Consider the following 18568-nt stretch of genomic DNA (forward strand, 5'->3'; position numbering starts at 1 on the left):
TACAGAGCCACTCCTTCTCTTTTTGTATTAGGATGAAAAGACAAGAAGCTGGAGAACAATTTTCAGGAAAAACGTTACAGAAACGTTTAGATCTGATCAAGATTTATTAAAATGTTATTGGTTTGAACTCAGTTGTTTTATCTTAATTGGGTCCTTATAGATTTTGACACTATATTGTCAGAAATATTCAGCAGCATGGAGCATCGATATGTATATCGTCTGTTTTCTCGATTCACAGACACATGAACGCAACGCCGCTCTTCAGAGCAGAGTCTTACGAGCTACACTTGAATGCAACAAACGGCTCTTTGCCGCTGAAGCGTCAAAATCTCGGTTTCATCTGCGCAGCTCAGAGTCGCGCTACGGACGGGAGAAGAAGGACCCGACCGGGACCGGAACCGTGGGCGTCTCAGTTGCAGGACTGGAGCTCCACAACGGAAAATGTCGTCCTGAAATCGGCGGTGACCTGCAGTGTGATGCAGCTGTGTGATGGGAGCTTCAGCAGAGCAGGATGGGCAACAAGCAGACAACCTTCACCGAGGAGCAGCTCGAGGCGTATCAGGTGACGCGTTCATACCGCGCGACACGGGTTATTCCCGCTAACAGGAGCACAAGCACCAGACAGGAGTATAGAGAAGCATCATGTTCATCAGGGTGGAGAAAAGAGTAGGTCAGAACAGATAAGAACAGGATGGAATGGATCAGAACAGGCCAGGATGTTTCTCCTGTTGCTGATTGGCTGAGCTCCAGTCTGCTGCTGTGGGTCTGACTGATGCTGTGAAAACACACCCGCCCTCTGATTCTTCTCAATCTTCTGTCTGTTTGCAGGACTGCACCTTCTTCACCCGGAAAGAGATCCTGCGGTGAGTCTTTTGCCCTGGTTCTGTTTGAGATCCATCATTTATCCACTTATCTCCACTGAGCTGTTGCAGAACAATCCCATAGTGATAAAGTTAATCAGGCTCAGGTTTTAGTTCACACTTCTTTTAGTTCACAGTTCTTTACAGCTGATGTGGATCTATAGTGTATTGGCATTGATGATGCTGAACTGATCATCATCATCACCGTGGCTGCAACTTTACACAGAAAGATTTTATATTTTATTATATTTTTAGTCAGCTGTTCAGTCTGAAGGAAAGTCATACACTCAACTCAGTAATTGGACACATCTTTGATGGTCGGCCCTGTGTCCAGTCTGTGAATGATGCTCAACATACACTCCCCTCCAAAAGTAGCGGGAGAGTAAGGCCAAATTTTTTTTTTTTTCTGTTGTGCACAGAAGATGTTTGGGTCAGAATTGCAGTTCAATTTATTGGTATTTATACCTTGACAGGTTGAACAACATGAAACAGAACCCGTTGTATCACATGACTAACATTTTAAGTGATCAATTTGCAACATTTGACTGACCAGTGTTTCCTGTGAGGCTGACTAGCTCTAAATGACTGCTCCTGGTTTTAGTCTTTGTTTTTCCCTGTGGAGACTAATGTTAAAGGGATAAATCAATATGAAAACCAGAAACCTGTCTATGGCAGAAAAGCTGCTATTTAGAATCTGGGAAAAGAGGGAAAAAACATATGTGGACATAGTCAACAAATGTGAATGTCCTTTCTGTTTTATCTTGAACCTGAACCCAGATCTGCAGAGTCTGTAATTAGTTTCTGAAACAATTCAACTCCCATTAGCTCCGCTGCAGGACACTTGTCAGGCTGAAATCTCTCTGGGTACAATTAAAAGCCTGTTCGGCTGCAGCGCATTTGTTCGTAGTGTAGCGAACAGTGGGTCAGGGTTATTTCTGCTGCTCTGGACCAGATTTATGGCAGCCATTAACACTCATAGTTTTATGACAGATGTGGCCGTGCTGTGAGAGCTGCTGCTTCAGGTAATTCTCGCTCCATTTATCAAAGCATTGTTTTAGTCTCATCTTTGTGATAAAAGTTTTTAACAAATGTGTTTTCATTGTACTTTTTGTCGATGAAGCTAAATCTGATTGAAATCACCTGAGGTATGTATAGGCCTAGACTCATCATCATCCATCTACATTTACATTTAGTCATTTAGCAGACGCTTTTATCCAAAGCAACTTTCAAGTGAGGTACAAGGCAGCAAAAATCTAAGTCAAGGAGAAAACATCCAAGCAAAGTCCTATCAGAAAAGTGTTCACTGTTCACGAGATGCAAGTGCGAGAAAGAGCAGAAAGGATGTTTTATTTTTTTTAAGAGATGTAAGTGCATAGGAAGACGCGGAAGAGTTCTGTTTTCAGCAGTTTTTTTAATATTGGGAGAGAGTCAGTTCTACTGGTTAACAGCATAAACTCCACCTTCCAGTGGTTCCAGGAGACAGTCCGGGGACCTCTGCAGTTGTAAGGTGTTTTAGTCTGGACAAAGTGATGGACAGACAGACGACTGCATTAACATTATGTTTCCGGTCCTGTGTTGGATCCTGGTCCCCGTCCTCTGCTGTGTTGCAGGTTACACGGTCGATATCGGGAGCTGGCGCCGCATTTAGTGCCACTGGACTACACCAACAACCCCGAGATCAGAGTCCCTCTGACACTCATCGTCACCATGCCTGAGCTGAAGGTAGAGCTGAACCCGCGGCCGAAACCGCAGATGTGTCCACACAGAAATGTAAAGCTGATTGTTTTCCATGAATGCTGAAATGTTTTGCGTTAGTGGTGCTGGTGGACCACAGTTTATTATTATGGACTGTATCATTTCTTAATGTGTATAGATCTGGGGCTGTGGACAGTCACAGTCTGAAACATGCAAAACTGATGCAACCACATATTTATGAAACATACTGGAATATGGAGCTTAGAGAGATGCAGTTTTATTTGTCCTAACAGGAGAACCCGTTCAGAGACAGAATTGTGGAGACATTCTCAGAGGACGGACAAGGGAACTTGAGCTTCAACGACTTTGTCGACATGTTCTCTGCCCTCTGTGAAACTTCTCCCAGAGAGCTCAAGACCATCTATGCCTTCAAGATATACGGTAACTCACTGGACTTCTCTCTGTTAAATGTTCCTCAGCAGATGCTTTTACTGATGCTCTGGTTCTGGTCTAGACTATAACAGGGACAACTTCATCTGTAAAGAGGACCTCGAGAAGACTCTGAACAAGCTGACCAAAGGGGAACTGACTCCAGAGGAGGTGACGTTGGTCTGTAATAAAGCCATCGAGGAGGCCGACCTCGATGGAGACAACAAGCTCTCCTTCGCTGACTTTGAGAACATGATCTCAAAGGCTCCGGACTTCTTGAGGTACTGTGGTCATCTTTGACTTATCCCAGAAACTTTAAACCTTTGTCCCCTGATGAGTATTATTGAGCGAGTTCCTTTATTTTCATCACTACAGTATTGACAATGTTCTGGAGTCTAATCCAGTTCTTGTTTTACTGATCTGCTGATATCTGAGCAGATCACAACTACCTGACACGTGGATGTTTGCGTGGTTACCAAGCAGCAGTTGGAGGCTGAATCAGTGCAGAAGTAGCTTCAACTGTCACTGATGACTCCAGACAAACCTGGCTCCTGTTGACCTTCATTTGAACAGCATAGTACAAGTATAGTCACCCTCCAAAAGTATCGGAATGGCACAGCTAATCCATTAGTGTTTACTTTGCACTGAAGCCCTTTGGGTTTAAATTCAAAAGACGTATGTGACATGAGTTGAGTTCAAAATTTCAGCTTTAATTTATTGATATTTACACCTCGATACATATACACACTACATGGAACATATCACTTTTTATATCAGCTGCATTGTTTTGGACCAAATTACAAAAACAGGAAAACAAACAGAGAATTAGCTGTTTCCTATTTCCCAGGTGAGTCCTGTGAGGCTGATTGTTCCAACGATAACTAGCTCTAAATAACTACTCCTGGTTTAGTCTGGGTTTTCCCCTTGGAACTTGTATCTGTTGTTGAAGGGATCAATCAACATGAAAACCAAAAGCTGCCAGTTAGAATCTGAGAAAAGAAGGAAAACAATCAGGTATAGAACAAACATTGGACACAGCCGATACAACTACTGTGAATGTGCTGAAAAAGAAAGAAACCGCTGGTGAAATGAGAGACACCCACAAAACAGGTCAGCAATGAAAAAAAGTGATGACAGAAACATTGTGAGAGGCTTGAAGAGAAAACAGTGACATAAGAGACAACCTCCACAGAGCAGAGTGAAGGTATCACAACTCACCATCTGAAGAAAACTTCCTGAGTACAAATACTCATGGCTCCACTGTAGATTCCCTAAAAGATCTAAATTTCTCACCTTTAACCACTAAAGACTATGAGATGTGAGAGACAAAACCATGGTGTAGACTTTGTCTGCTCATCGTTTACATCCTACACATTTTACTTTCTTGTAGTTTTTATTCTTTTTCTTTCTCTGCTGTCATGAGTGCGAGGTAGAAACTACCTCGCACTCATGACGTTTTCGTTGGAGGTTGAGTTCAGGCTTCAACCACATGTGGCAGTTACATCAGGCCTGTTATTCAGCATCTCGAACCTTTGAATTCTCAGGCGAGCAGCTGAATCTCTGAGTCCACACACAGAGACATAAAAGCAGAGAAACAACAGTGCAGCTCCATCCGCCTGGTTTTACTGCAGAGGATCAATCACTGTTTTGTTCCTCCAGTCAACCCGAGCAGAAAGAACAGGGAAGAAGGGCTGGATTTATCCGCTCACTGATTTCAGACATAAATCTGTCTCACACACCTGAACGTCCACTCACAGAGTACCTACACATGATGCACGGGTGTCCTTGTTGCCACAGCAACCAGGTGAGATAAGGTATAATGACAGTGTTGGAGTGTGAGGCCGATGAGGACGAGCTGCTGCACTAATTTATATAAAGACGCTGCAGCAGATTCGTACACTGCGACAGTCGATGCCGTTTTATCAGACCTGATGAAACAACCTTCATCTGTTTTTACTATTTGAGATGGAAACTGATCAAATCTTGATGACTTTTGGTTTGTTTTGTGTTTGCAGCAACTTCCACATACGAATATGAGATTCCACAGCTGAGATCCTGCAGAGGAAAGATGTCTGATGTTGACTAGGTTTTCTGATCCAGAGTCCACCTGAAACTGAACCTCAGACCCACCTCGACTCAGTGCCTGTCCTTTATATCGCCAGTGTGGTGTCCTCTTTTCCTGCAGAACCTAAGACCTGACACAGAGTCTGGATCTTTAAAAAACCCACAGCGGCAATGTTTTAGAGAGGACGTTTTTACTGCATGAATCTTTTCTCCTGAACTGATCCTGAATGTCAGGTGGCAGATGAGGAGGAGTTACAAACCAAGATGGGGCTAATTTTATACCACGAGATTTTCTCTGCAGTTTCGTGTCTCCTCTGGACGTTTTTGTTCTTCTGAGATGCACCTGGAGATACTGGGAGGATGAGGCTGCAGACGAAGCAGAACAGGGCTTTTCTGACTTTTGTGCTTTGCAGAAAGGCCAGATCATCTGACTGGATTCTTTTGAAAAAGCACTTTTTAAGGGCAAAACAGAGCTATGCAATCTTTCTTCATAAAGTGCATGTTGTAAATTGCTTGTAGCTGTGGTTACTTTGTACATCTGGTGTAGTCAAAGGCTCTGGTGCATAATGACAATCATAGTAAACTGTAGCTCAGTTGATGGAAGGGCTCTCTGTCATCTCACCTGTAAATGTTTGGCTTTGGTAAACTTTTTCCTGCCTCTTACAAACTTGATATAACAGCTATCTCTTGACCAAGAAAAAAGTTTTCTGGCCAGAATAAATAAAAGTTTTTTCTTTTGCTCGATGCTCCGTGACGCTTCTTATCAGAGATTCAGTACTGTAATGAGTTCACACTGAGCTGAGAGAAAATATGCTCCTCAGCCTCCAGCTAAAATTCATGCAAACAAGAGTCTAATGATTTTATATAACTTTGATTGAACTGATTACAATTGATTACAGCTTTTTACACCTTTTCAAATAATGTTTATCCCATCCACCATCTGGCTTCTTCTCAAGATTCCCTTCTTTGGTGTTGACAAGCTTAAAAATTGACAGACAAAAATACTTTAATAACTATAACAAAATCCCTTCAAATACTTAAATTGTCACATTACACACATTATTTGATTTAGTGTTACAGTAAAAATACCCACTAAAGTTAGTTTTAATGATGTAGAGTATCATAATGCAGTATTATACCAACAAATAAAAGCTCATTTATATTGTTACAATCTAAGCCGAAGCTGTTGGTTTCAGGTTACTCTTCAGAGGTTTGTTCAGGTGTAGACTCATCCCTGCAGCACTTTAACATCATCAGCACATTCATCCTGATTATTCTGACCGGCTAACTGCAGTGATGACACCGTTCCTGCTGCAGCGGCACATCAGCCTTCATCTGCTTAACCACACAGGCTGCTATCTACTGAAATAATTGGCTGTTGGACCACGCAGCTTGCTTTCTGCTGGACCTGTCATCTACTGGACCAAAGCTTGTTGTCTACTGGATTCACCAGCTGCTAGACCCCACAGCCGCTGTCTGCTGGTCTCTAAAACAACACTCTATTGTTCAACAAACCTGGAAAGTTCCTTGCACAAAGAACCAAACTAAAAACAAAACATAATTTCCAGCCTTCAGACTGATGGTTTGATGTCTGATGAATGTCTGAAGAGCTGCCGCCTGTTAAAGTGCTTCTGTCCCCCAAACAGATGTCTCATGTTTCCATCACTTCTGGCAGATCAATCTCATTACTGTCTGCTGCATCATCACCTGCAGTTCCCACTCGTGAACATGTGGATGGATCCTCAGCTTCAGTTACACAAGAATCTAATATCAGCCACTTTACTCTGTGTTTATATAAGGACATTCAGGAAGTCTGAGGGGTGTCTCTCTGGAATAACTTGGTTGGGCATTATCTGAATATCTGTTGTCAACACAGGCTTCTGTAGATTTTAATATGGAACAATATCCAATCACCAGGCAACAAACATTTCAAAGGGTTCAAACACATTTTACATGAGGGAGGAACAACATACATTATTTGGGTCCTAGGTCAAGTAAAAAAATAATAATAATTCAATCATAAGGTGCAGATTAGATTTGGAGATAGTAGTGAGAAAGCCGTTATTGAGTGGAGTGCAGAGTTGATCAGTGGCACAATGGCTTCAAGGAAGAAGCTGTTTCTCAGCCTAGTGGTTCTGCTTGTGATGCTACGTAGCCTGCTGCCTGATACGGGGTGGACAAACAGTCTATTGGCAGGATTAGTGGAGTTACTCTTTATGATAGAGGCTATTTTCCTGCACCAATAAATATCACCTATAGTGATCCTCCTTTACCACCTTCTGCAGTCCATGACATGTGGTGATGCACTAAGTGAGGACACTGCTGTGCCAAAAAATTACTTTAACGAAGTAGACAACTCCTTAACTGAAATCCACGTTGAGGCTGCAGAAGGCTTAATCATCACCAACAGCAGCAGTGACTTACTGGACATAATTGTAACAGATTTGCTGCCACCTACTGGTAAATCAAATATCTGTTTCTGTAAATTGTCTGCTTATTCTTTCCAGCTGGTATCTAGTGTCAAAGTTCTGTGAGTATTTTATCACTTTGTCACGTACACACATATGATCATATTCTGTAATCTGAAACTCCATCTATTCATATCTAGAGAGCTGCCCACCAAGGGACAGAATCCATACATCCATTATTATCCTTGACCGCTTAGTGTTTAGGGGCCTGAAGCCTGTCATAGTTGTCCTCTGGTGAGAGGCGTGGTCCACCCTGGACAGTTCTCCAGTCTGTCTCAGGGCCAACACAGAGAGACATACACAGACAGGCAACCATTCACACTCACATTCGCACCTACAGACAATTTAGAATCACCAACAAACCTAACATACACGTCTTTGGAATGTAAAAGGAAACCAGAGGAAACCCACACAAGCACAGGGAGAACATGCCAACTCCACATAGAAAGTCTTTAGCCAGAAGGGGATCTGAACTAGGACCTCCTGTGAGGCAGCAGCTAGTAACCACTCTCCCACTGTGCTGCCTCCATTTCCTCTATATTCACGTCATTAGTCAAACTGCTCCTAAAAAAAACGTTTTCTACCATCTTCATATTATCTACACCCCATGCTGCCCGTAAGAGCAGAATTATTATCCAAAACTATAAAACTATTTTACATTTTCCCCACATGTATGATGAATATAGAAAGGCATTCTCAGAGCTTAGTCTCACAATAATCCTATCCTTTATAGACCTTCATATTATGAGAACTGCAACTCCCGTTAGTCTCCTCCTCAGCAGGTGAAGTACATGTTCAGTTGGGGTGAGGTCTGGTGATGGACTCAGTCAGTCTCAAACCTTCCCACTGATGATGTCCTTTGTTAAATTGGCAGTGTGCCTTGGATCATTGCTGCATGATGAAACTCCTCCACAGTTTTGTGTCATTTTCTATAAATTTGCAGACGACACGTTTCTGTTCACCCATCATGAGTTCTATCATCAATAACGATCAGTGAGTCTGTTCCAAAAGCAGTCATGCAGCACAAACCGTGACACCACCTCCACTGTGCTTAAATGATGAGCTTTGATGGTTTGGATTGCGAGCAGATTATTTCTTCCTCCACACTTTGGACTTGGGTTGTTCTAAAACGTTTGTGGATCATCTCTGGAGTATTTTGACTTTCTGATTCCTACTGCTGATGAGTTGTTTACAGCTTGTGGTATGACCCTTCAGGAACTTTTCTCCAGATGATGGATTGTGATACCTTCACTTTGCTCTGTGGAGGTTGTTACTGATGTCACTGACATTTGAGTTTTTCTTCACAAAGCTCACAATGTTTTTGTCATCAGCTGTTGTTGTTTACTTTGCTGACCTGTATTGTGGATATCCCTCACTCCACATTAAACACTGGACAAACATTGGAGCACCAATTAATTCAGAGTCATTTAGAGCTAGTTATAGTTGGAACACAGTCTCACAGGGCTCACCTGGGTAATAAGAAACACCTGTCAGTCACATGTTCCAATACTCCTTGTATTTTATGTTCTTTAATGCTTTGATAAAGATCTGTAGAAGTGGTGCAGATATTACAATTAACAACAAATAACTCAACATGCCAGAAATACTTTGTTAGTCTCCAAAGGAAAAACATATTTCCCGAAAATAAAAATGTATTGACAGCTTTGATGGAGCTAGCCTCATCCTGAACATGGCTGTTTCCCTGCTCACTGTAGAATCTGTAAGAGCAGTTTTATTTTCTTGCTACAAAACCAAACATTTGTCATGCAGATGCAGACAGAGGCTGCTCACACCCAGTACTTTACAAGTATTCAAGTTGCTTTAAACTTTCCGAATTTTGTCATGTTACAACAACAAATGTAAATGTCTTTTATTGGGATTTTATGTGATAGACCAACACAAAGTGAGACATAATAATGTAAAGTGAAAGGAAAATTATTTTTACAAATAAATATCTGAAAAGTGTGGCGTGTATTTGTATTCAGCCCCCCTTAGTCAAATCCACCTTTTGCTACAATTACAGCTGCATGACTTTTGGAATATGTCTCTACCAGCTTTGCATATTTGAAGGATCAAACTTTTGCCCATTCTTCTTTGCAAAATAGCTCAAGCTCAGTCAGATTAGATGGAGAGCGTCTGTGAACGGCAATTTTTGTCTTGCCACAGATTCTCAGTTGGATTCAGGTCTGGACTTTGACTAGGTCATTCTAACACATGAATATGCTTTGATCTAAACCATTCAATTGTAGCTCTGGCTGTATGTTTAGGGTTGTTTTCCTGCTGGAAGGTGACCCTCCTCAAGTCTTTTGCAGACTCTAACAGGTTTTCTTCTAAGATTGTCCTGTATTTGGCTCAATCCTTCTTCCCATCAACTCTGACCAGCTTCCCTGTCCCTGCTGAAGAAAAGCATCCCCACAACATGATGCTGCCATGTTTCATGGTGGGGATGGTGTGTTCAGGTGATGTGCAGTGTTAGGTTTCAGCCACACATAGCATTAGTTTAGGTGGACGGCCATGTCTTGGTTTGCAGTGGTGCCACACTCTTTCCATTTGTGGATGATAGATTATACAGTGCTTCGTGAGATGTTTTTTTATAACCCAACTCTCCTTTAAACTTGTCCACAACTTTATCTCTGACCTGTCTGGTGTTCCTTGAACTTCATGACGCTGTTTGTTCACTAATGTGAATGTTTGTAAACCTCTGTGGGCTTCACAGAAGAGCTTTATTTACACTGAGATTAAATTACACACAGATGGACTCTATTTACTAATTAGGTGACTTCTGAAAACAATTGTTTCACTGGAGAAATGCACGCCACACTTTTTGTGTGTAAAACATTCTCCTGGTTTGTAAAACATTCTTGAAAACCATTTATCACTTTCCTTTCACTTACGTGCCACTGTGTTGGTCTATAACATAAAATCTGAATAAAATACATTTACATTTGTGGTTGTAACATGAAAAAATGTGGAAAAGTTCAAGACCTATGATTACTTTTGTAAGGTACTGTATTACTAGTACTGTTTATTATCAAAGGCAGCAGCAATAATTTTTAACACAATTGCTTTATGTTAATAGTGTGAGATTGTAACACATCCACAGAATAGCAGCAGAGGGCAAATGAGTGGGCAGGTGTACAGACCGTGGGCTAATGAGGGGTAACAGGGGAGGTGGAAGTCTGGTGACTGAGACACTTTCACCTTTAATGGACACACCTGTAAAGAGCAATTATCAATTAACAGAGCCAGGCCAGGAATCAGTTTCTTTTCTCTCCTTTTTGGTATAGAAAATAAAATCATCATAATTTGTTTTTTGTATTTGTATAACATGCACATACATTTACAGAACATAATCTCAGTTCTCTAATTATCTATTGGCATTTTGTCTATATTAGAAAGCATGAAAGTAAAATCTGCGACATTGTTGCAAACTGTGGTGGGTTACTGTTTCTAGGGCAGTCGTCCACTTATCCCAGGGATGTTGGTTCAGTTCCTGGCTCCTCCTGTCTCAAGTCAAACTGTCCCTGAGGAAGATACTGAGTGTGTGAGTGCATGTCCATACTGCACTCATAAACTAGTGAAGTGCTGATGATGCTAAAGATGTTAGAGATGGATAGTAAGTGGTCGATAGCAGCTCCCTTAAACACAAATAAATTGTCCAACGCTATAGGGTTTAATGTGTAATTGTAGTTCCCAAAATGATTTTCTCACAGCAACGTGCAACAAACTAACGAACAACTGCACACAAAGTGAAAAGCTTGTGGAAATGCAAAGGATTTCAGCTCAATCTGTGTCAAAAATTAGAGACAGATTAATAAAAAATAAGGACAAAGGAGAGACTTGTTTTATGTTTTATGTTTAATAAACAAAAATGTAAAACCACATCACAATTAAACTGAAACTATAAGAAAACCACTTTAATTTACAGTCCACATTTAGTACTTGGGCTGTAACTACACAGAAACATAGGCTATAATACTAATTACTGAGAAAATTGTACTAATATTCTGAATTGTTGAACTTGCCTTGAAAAATAAAAAACTGGTGTTTGCTGTTCAAAAATAGCTCAATCGTTATTTTATTGTTCATTTATATTTTATTTCCTGGGAATGTGAGATTTCTTTTTGGAGACAGGCTGGAATGTGTTCTTTAAGAGGTGGTCTTTATGATCTGGCCACACCATTTAAAATAAATGAGTTCTTGTCTTGCTTATTAGTTATTAGCCTGAACTAGTTTACAGATTTTATTATAAGTAATGAACAACAATCATGTGTTTTGTTATCTGTGTTTTTTTTGTTAACTTTTATTTACTAATTTTCTTTTATACATCTTTATAATCTTGACTTTATTCTGTAAGTGCCCTGAGATGACTTTGTTTTGAATTGGTGCTATATAAATAAAGTTGAATTAATGAAAGTAGCCAGTGAATAGTTTTATTTCAATTTCGCAGTTTGACCTATTTCCAGTTAAATAGCTATTTAACTGGATTTTAAAATGTTAATGTCAAGGTTCAAACATCCACGTAATAAGCGATACTGATTTGTGTATTTATACTGATTTTTAAAATATACATACATACATACATGTCTTTGATTAAATGAGACAGATGCCGTACACCTTCAGTCATGTGTGTACATGTGTGTTATTTTTGTGTTGTTAAATTTCAGGTAAACAAAAACAAATTATTGTTTTATGGTCCTGTTTTCAGACATTTGGTTTAGTTACATGGAAGCAGATGTTCTAAATTCTCTTACTGTCACTGCACCTGCTCTGTATAAGCACCAATCAGCCACAACATGTTCTACAAGCGGGTTCATGCGCAACAAGCAACAATGATCTGTGTTTTCTGACATCAGTCAGTCATTAACAGCAATACCTTTTGACCTTGTCCACCACAACATGAAAACCACAGCTAGTTGTGGCTGATTGGTACTCTGTGTTTAGATCAGTTCACTTCAGTGAGGACACCATCTGCATAATGTTGAATTTTTGCACCTTTCTCACCATTCTCATCCATTAAAGCAACTACCAGACGTTTCACATCATCCTTATTGTCATCAGTGAACTTCCTTGCTTTTTGCTTGACTTCATTAAATACGTCTGGTGAAAAGAACCATTTTGTGTCTGTTACATTGTAAGGTTTTGGATTTTCAAGATCTGCTCGGTCATGTAGGTGTTTTAACAAAGTTGAGAGATATGACTCACTTCCTTCTGACGTAAACACAAAACACCTTACGTTCTCTGCACTCAGAATTTCCTTGTTCAGGTCACTTTCAGATAGGACGATCTTGATGTTTTCCATCATGATGGTGATTGACTTTAAAGTGTCAATTTCTCTCTCTTGACAGTCCATCCACTTGTTCAGGTTTGTCTTGTTGAAGAAAGATTGATAACCTACTAAGACTTCGACAAGCTCATCTTCATCTTCGTTTCCCTCACGAATTGATGGAAGTTTGTTTGCCAAGGTTCGTTGGAATTTCACCTTCAAATAAAAACAAAGGTCTTTAAATATTTTGAGGTTTTTGCTGATTTCAGGAAACTGCTGAGCAATGGTGGTTTTCATTGCATCATTGCATCTCACTTCGAGGTCAGTAATGTTCTCTAGAACTTTCTGTGCTTCACATACCAAGTATGTACTTATCTGATGTACTAGTTTAGTAGCAGAAACATCAAAGTATGTCAGTGGCAACAGCCAGACCTTCAGTGGTACAACATTTCCTTTCTTTGCCTCCAGCAGTTTTGGCAAGCTAAGGTAGACTTGTACTGCATCCTGATAAGTCACAGGATTTGTCTCAAGGAGGAAGTCTCCATGGTACTTGCAGGAAAATTTCTCGACAGCAGTGATGTCTTTTTCTTCCAAACTGATGGATCCTTTACCTTGAATGGAAATGCTGGGGAGGTTCTTGACTGCTATCTCTAACTGGCCACTAATGGTTTTAATATCCTCATCATTAGACACCTCACGGTCAAAGACAAAGAAAGCTTGTGCCCCATAGAGGACAGCGGTGACTACATGTGTTGCTACTCCTTTTTGTAATATATCCAGATGCTTCAAATTGTCTGCTCCAAGATGATCCATCGACAGTTCCTGAAACTTTGTGGTAGCTTCATATTTCAGTGTAACTCTGGCCTGATTTTTGGAGGTTTTGCTATTCTTCATATATTTGCCTGACCCTTCAACCTCCACCATTCCACTGAGGAAACTGGCTTTTAAGGATGCATCAACATTTAGTGCATGAGATTTGTCCTCTGTTGAGTCAGATGTGACTATATCAAAGTCACTGTAGCAATGAGGCCTTTCTTCTAAATGTTTTAACAGCTGATCACGATCCCACAACGTCAATCCTGCAAGAGAAGAGAAAATTGAATTCTGTAGTATAAAAAAAAAAAAAAATTGCTATTTTTAACCAGCAGTTATAGAAGAACACTAAAGAAAATAAGGAAGCAACTTGTGTAGTGGGAATTTTGACTGTAGTTAAAATATTTGGATCATGACTTTTTGTGCATACAGCTATTTAAAACATTTGCATACCTTACAATGAAGTGACAAAAAAAGTAAAAGTGCACTACTCATGGACTTTACTCACTTTGACCTTTCAGCCTTCCCTGCATCAATCTACCAGCTCACACATCTTACCCTCTGTCAATTCTTAGACCTGCACTCCCCCTCTCTGCCTCTCCATGTCTGTCTTATCCTAAGCCATCTCACTCGTGTTTCCTCTCTCAATTGTTTTCCTGAGCCCTGCTTCCTGTTTTCCAGCTTTTATTTTGTCGATCTGCTGTCCCACTTCCTGCAACTTCACTACTCCTCATCATCAGGACTAATTGTTTTCACATGTTCCCTTGCCTATTTAAACCTGACTCCCCCTACAGTCCCATGGCAGACTGCCTTGTTGTAATTTTGATGCCACTGGATGTTGTGCTTGCCTGCCCTGTTCTACCTGTTTATTTTGGATCCTTAGTAGATTTTGAGCAAGTTTCCTAGCATCTATTTCAGTTATTGTTTTTCTTTTTGGTCTTTCAGCTGTTGGAAGAGTCCAAGTATGTCCATGCTTCATCCATCTCCAGATTTTGGTCTCAAATTCTGTTCTATCTGTACATCTTTAAATACTGTAGAAATATTATCACATTCCTCACAAGCTTTATGTAGGTCCCCCAGTTTCATTCTGACTGAAGGTTTTCCTGCTCCCATTGTTTTTGTTGCTTTCAGCAAACTGCTCGAGACAGCCATTTAAAGTACCAGCCTAATTTAACAAACCTGGTACCACTCAGAGCATTAAGTGTTAACAGTTTTAAACACACCCTCATCCCACAGTATCAGATAAAGTAGAACATGTTTGAGAGATGGCCTCAGCTTCTCTGTCTAGTTGCACCTTCACTGCTTACATATTGCTTTGTAAACCATGAAACTGGGTGTGTTGAGGGCTTGGAAATTATTTTCTCTTAACATTTACAGATCCAGTTTCACGATCAATAATCTAAGGACTCCCTTTATTTTAAAGGACAATGAATTTATAAAGTACATTCAATAATCAATTTAATGTTTTACATATAAATCCTTACCGGGAACAAGTGAGTCATGGCGGCAGTCATACAGCATGCCGGGGTAAAAAGGGCGTCCCAGTGAAGCAACAGTTATGGTCTCCATTGTAACTAAAAAAAAAAAAAAAAGAAATTCAACTTTAAGTTAATATCTCAGTGAAGGTTCTTAGTCATCCAGGTTTGGTTATCCGAAAGTTGAGTCATGTCAACTGGACTTCTTGGTTTCTATTTGGTAAACTAATGTCCTGCTTAGTGAGTGAGGGAAAAAAAGAGAACATTTTCTTTTCTTCTGTTGATCAACATGGGCCGTACTTGTTGACTGATGTTTGTTTCACTTTTAGATACTGTTATAAAAAACCTGGATTCTGCACACCCACACACCAGAATTTTATTTATGGGCTTTTCTTCTGCTGTTAAAGCTCTACCGATGGACATCCTACTACACTGCCTCTCCCGTCTTTACACCCCATATTGATATTATGGATAAAGAATTTTTTACAGGACAAGCCACACGTGCTTTCTAATGGCTTAAAATCCAGCACATTGGTTTTAAACACAGGACTGTGTACTACCTCTTATGCTCTTCTCTGTCTACACAAGTAATATCTTGTAGTGAGGAATAAAAAAAAAAAAGGTTGGTGGAGCAGGTGCATTCCTTTATATATCTAGGGATGGAGATTGACACGTGCTTGTCCTTCACACAACACACTGAATCAATGTACAAAAAATGCCCAACAGCGCCCCCACATGTTAAGGGAGGGTAAGGATCTTTTATATCAGCAAGAACAATTTTATCTTTGGTTTACAAATCCATCATTGAATCATCCTCGCCTTCAACATTACAACCTGATATAATTTTCTCACCATGATACACAAAACAAAATTTTCATACATATTTAATCAGGCCAGGAAGAACAATTTTTAGCACATTTATCCCACGATGGTGGAACGAACTACCAAACTCTGCACGCTCAGCAGAATATTCAAAAAACTGCTGAAAACAGAATTCTTCTGCATCTTCCTATGCACGTAAATCGATTTTAAAAAGAAAAACTTCCCTTCTGCTTTTTCTCGCACTTGCATCGCGGTTTGTGAATTGTGAACACTTTTCTAATAGGACTTTGATGTTTTCTCCTTGACTTAGATTTTTGCTGCCTTGTACCTCACTTGTAAGTCGCTTTGGATAAAAGCGTCTGCTAAATGACTAAATGTAAATAACCGGATCACCACAGACTCCTGTCTGAACTTTACAGGGTACTGGTGATGAGGAAAGCAACCTGGATTACTGAGGACCCCTGTCATTCCCTACACATGGGGTAGTCAAAAATGATATGAGGAGGTCCAGACAGACAAAATATCATCATGTACAAGTCTGCAGCATCATTATGTTTAAGTTGCATTAAAACTTAGTTATTTCAATATGTCAATTATTGATACAGTTGACCACAAAATTCTCCTCCATCGTCTGCAGCATACTGTTGGTTTTTCTGGTACTGCTTTAGGGTGGTTCAGTTCCTATCTCACAAATAGAGCTGAGTGTTTGGCCCTAGGTGATGCCAAATCTCAGTTACACTTGGTCACCTGTGAGGTGCCACAGGGGTCGGTTCTTGGGCCGACCCTTTTCAACATCTATATGCTCCCACTGGGCCACGTCATTGGCAAGCATGGAGTCTCCTTCCACTGCTATGTTGATGATACTCAACTCTACGTGAGACTGAGCCCAACCCCACCGACACTTCCGTCAACTCTCACCTGTTGCCTGGAGGACATTAAGGCATGGATGACAGAGAACTTCCTTCAGCTAAACAGCATCAAAACCGAAGCCCTTCTAGTTGGCACCACTCATCAGCTTCATTCCTTACCCATTAATTGTATCTCCTTTTCTGGTCACACCATTACCCTCTCCAACTCACTTAGCAACCTGGGGGTCAAGTTCGACCCCCACCTGTCATTCAAAACACATGTCCAACACCTCTGCAAAATTGCATTTTTTCATCTGAGAAACATAGCCAAACTCCGCCCCTTTCTGTCCCTCTGTGACGCTGAAAGGCTGGTCCACGCTTTTGTCTCCTCCAGGCTGGACTACTGCAATGCACTTCTCATTGGAATCCCCGGCAGGAGCCTTCAAAAGCTCCAATATGTTCAAAACAATGCCGCCAGGATCCTTATGAGAGTGCGGAAACACCAACACATCACTCCTGTCCTCCGAACACTTCACTGGCTTCCCATCCACCTTCGCATTGATTATAAAGTCTGTCTACTCACCCACCAGTGCATCCATGGAAATGCCCCACAGTATCTAAAGGAACTCCTCACACTGCACTCTACAACTAGACACCTCCGTTCCACCAACACCTATCGCCTCTACCCCCCCAGACCCAAACTCCATACAATGGGGGACCGAGCTTTCTCAGCAGCTGCTCCACGGCTCTAGAACGCTCTACCTGAGAACCTGAGGGCACCACAGACTGTGGACTGTTTCAAAAAACAGTTAAAGACTTTTTTGTTTAGAAAAGCATTTTAAAGTGATCATTTTAAAATGATCATTACTTTTTTACTTTAATCCTGTACTATTCTATGTTTTATATGTTTTTAGGCTTTACATGTTTTATGTTTTATTCCTGGTCTTAATCCGCTTGTGTAGCACTTTGAGATTTGTTAGCAAATGTAAAGTGCTTTATAAATAAAATGAAGAATTATTATTATTATTATTATTATTATTATTATTATTATTATTATTATTATTATTATTATGTATAACATTGTCATATTATGACAATATTTATTTTCCGTGATTGCTTATTTTCTGTAGCCGAATTGCGGAATTTAGTGGGTCATTTTTTTCGAATGTAATTTTGTGCTTAATTCTGCAGTGGCATTTCACATTTCCACTTTTAACCACTGCCACCGTCTCAGAGCAGATGAGACACAGCGGTTTTCAGCTTCCTACGGGAGGAATGAACATGTCCGGCTCAGTACATTCCAGATTAAAAGCCCAATTTCTTAAGTTTTCATTTACTTTTTAACAAATTTCTAACAACAATAACATACATAAATGCTACTGACAACAGAGTTAGAGGTAAAACTACCACAGGTTACTGAGACTGAGGTTACTGTTGTCCCCTGGTATGACTGCAGATATTATGCTTTCAGAAGCTGGACTGCAGCATGCTGGCATTACCGCTGTCTTACTGACAGTGAGTGACTGTGCAAAAAAACGTCCAAATTGACAAACAGAAATAACTGGATTAAATGGACAAATAGTAAATCTAAATGTGTACTGCCTCGCATGAAAAAATATCAAAACGTAATAAAGTAAATTCAAGAATATACAGACAGGTTTACCATACTTACTGTGAGAAGGCGTGTGTGTGTGCTCAGCTTCTGTGCAGGCTTCAGTTTCTGTTCGACGTTTATATATTCCCAGAGAGGGGATCTCCACCACACATTTTGAAAGCAAAACCAAGCTGCTAAAGATACCAGGACTGATTTACAAGAAATCACATGACT

At 40.4% G+C, this 18568-nt stretch overlaps 2 protein-coding genes across 5 annotated transcripts; one reads left to right on the plus strand and one right to left on the minus strand.

The window, feature by feature from the left end:
• The first annotated feature begins 196 nt into the window (after positions 1 to 196).
• On the plus strand, positions 197 to 5792 carry LOC137108126 (calcium and integrin-binding family member 2-like). Of its 4 annotated transcripts, none has more exons than XM_067492464.1 (6): positions 371 to 562; positions 829 to 863; positions 2471 to 2630; positions 2849 to 2996; positions 3070 to 3265; positions 5000 to 5792. In XM_067492464.1, exons 1-6 carry the CDS (start codon positions 512 to 514, stop codon positions 5019 to 5021), a joined length of 612 nt encoding a protein of 203 aa, XP_067348565.1. In that variant the 5' UTR covers positions 371 to 511; the 3' UTR covers positions 5022 to 5792. The 4 variants fall into 4 exon arrangements, with proteins under 4 accessions (XP_067348547.1, XP_067348557.1, XP_067348565.1 ...); XM_067492473.1 differs by having other exon boundaries at positions 2471 to 2582; XM_067492446.1 differs by lacking the exon at positions 829 to 863 and having other exon boundaries at positions 197 to 562.
• A 5563-nt stretch (positions 5793 to 11355) lies between these two features.
• LOC137108105 (cytolytic toxin-alpha-like) lies at positions 11356 to 18536 on the minus strand. Its single transcript, XM_067492427.1, has 3 exons — positions 18413 to 18536; positions 15080 to 15169; positions 11356 to 13861 (listed from the first exon to the last, which is right to left on the minus strand). Exons 2-3 carry the CDS (start codon positions 15162 to 15164, stop codon positions 12462 to 12464), a joined length of 1485 nt encoding a protein of 494 aa, XP_067348528.1. The 5' UTR covers positions 15165 to 15169; positions 18413 to 18536; the 3' UTR covers positions 11356 to 12461.
• Between the last annotated feature and the right edge of the window lie 32 nt (positions 18537 to 18568).

Source organism: Channa argus, chromosome 2 (genome assembly GCF_033026475.1).
Source record: "Channa argus isolate prfri chromosome 2, Channa argus male v1.0, whole genome shotgun sequence".
Taxonomy (NCBI): domain Eukaryota; kingdom Metazoa; phylum Chordata; class Actinopteri; order Anabantiformes; family Channidae; genus Channa; species Channa argus.

Excerpts from the sequence above, each read along its gene's own strand:
- LOC137108105 (XM_067492427.1), bottom strand. The coding sequence starts at position 15,164 with ATGGAGACCATAACTGTTGCTTCACTGGGACGCCCTTTTTACCCCGGC. Across the intron at positions 13,862-15,079 it reads CCATGACTCACTTGTTCCCG|GATTGACGTTGTGGGATCGT; the intron begins GTAAGGATTTAT and ends CTTCTCTTGCAG.
- LOC137108126 (XM_067492446.1), top strand. The coding sequence starts at position 243 with ATGAACGCAACGCCGCTCTTCAGAGCAGAGTCTTACGAGCTACACTTG. Across the intron at positions 563-2,470 it reads AGCAGCTCGAGGCGTATCAG|GTTACACGGTCGATATCGGG; the intron begins GTGACGCGTTCA and ends GCTGTGTTGCAG. Across the intron at positions 3,266-4,999 it reads AAGGCTCCGGACTTCTTGAG|CAACTTCCACATACGAATAT; the intron begins GTACTGTGGTCA and ends TTGTGTTTGCAG.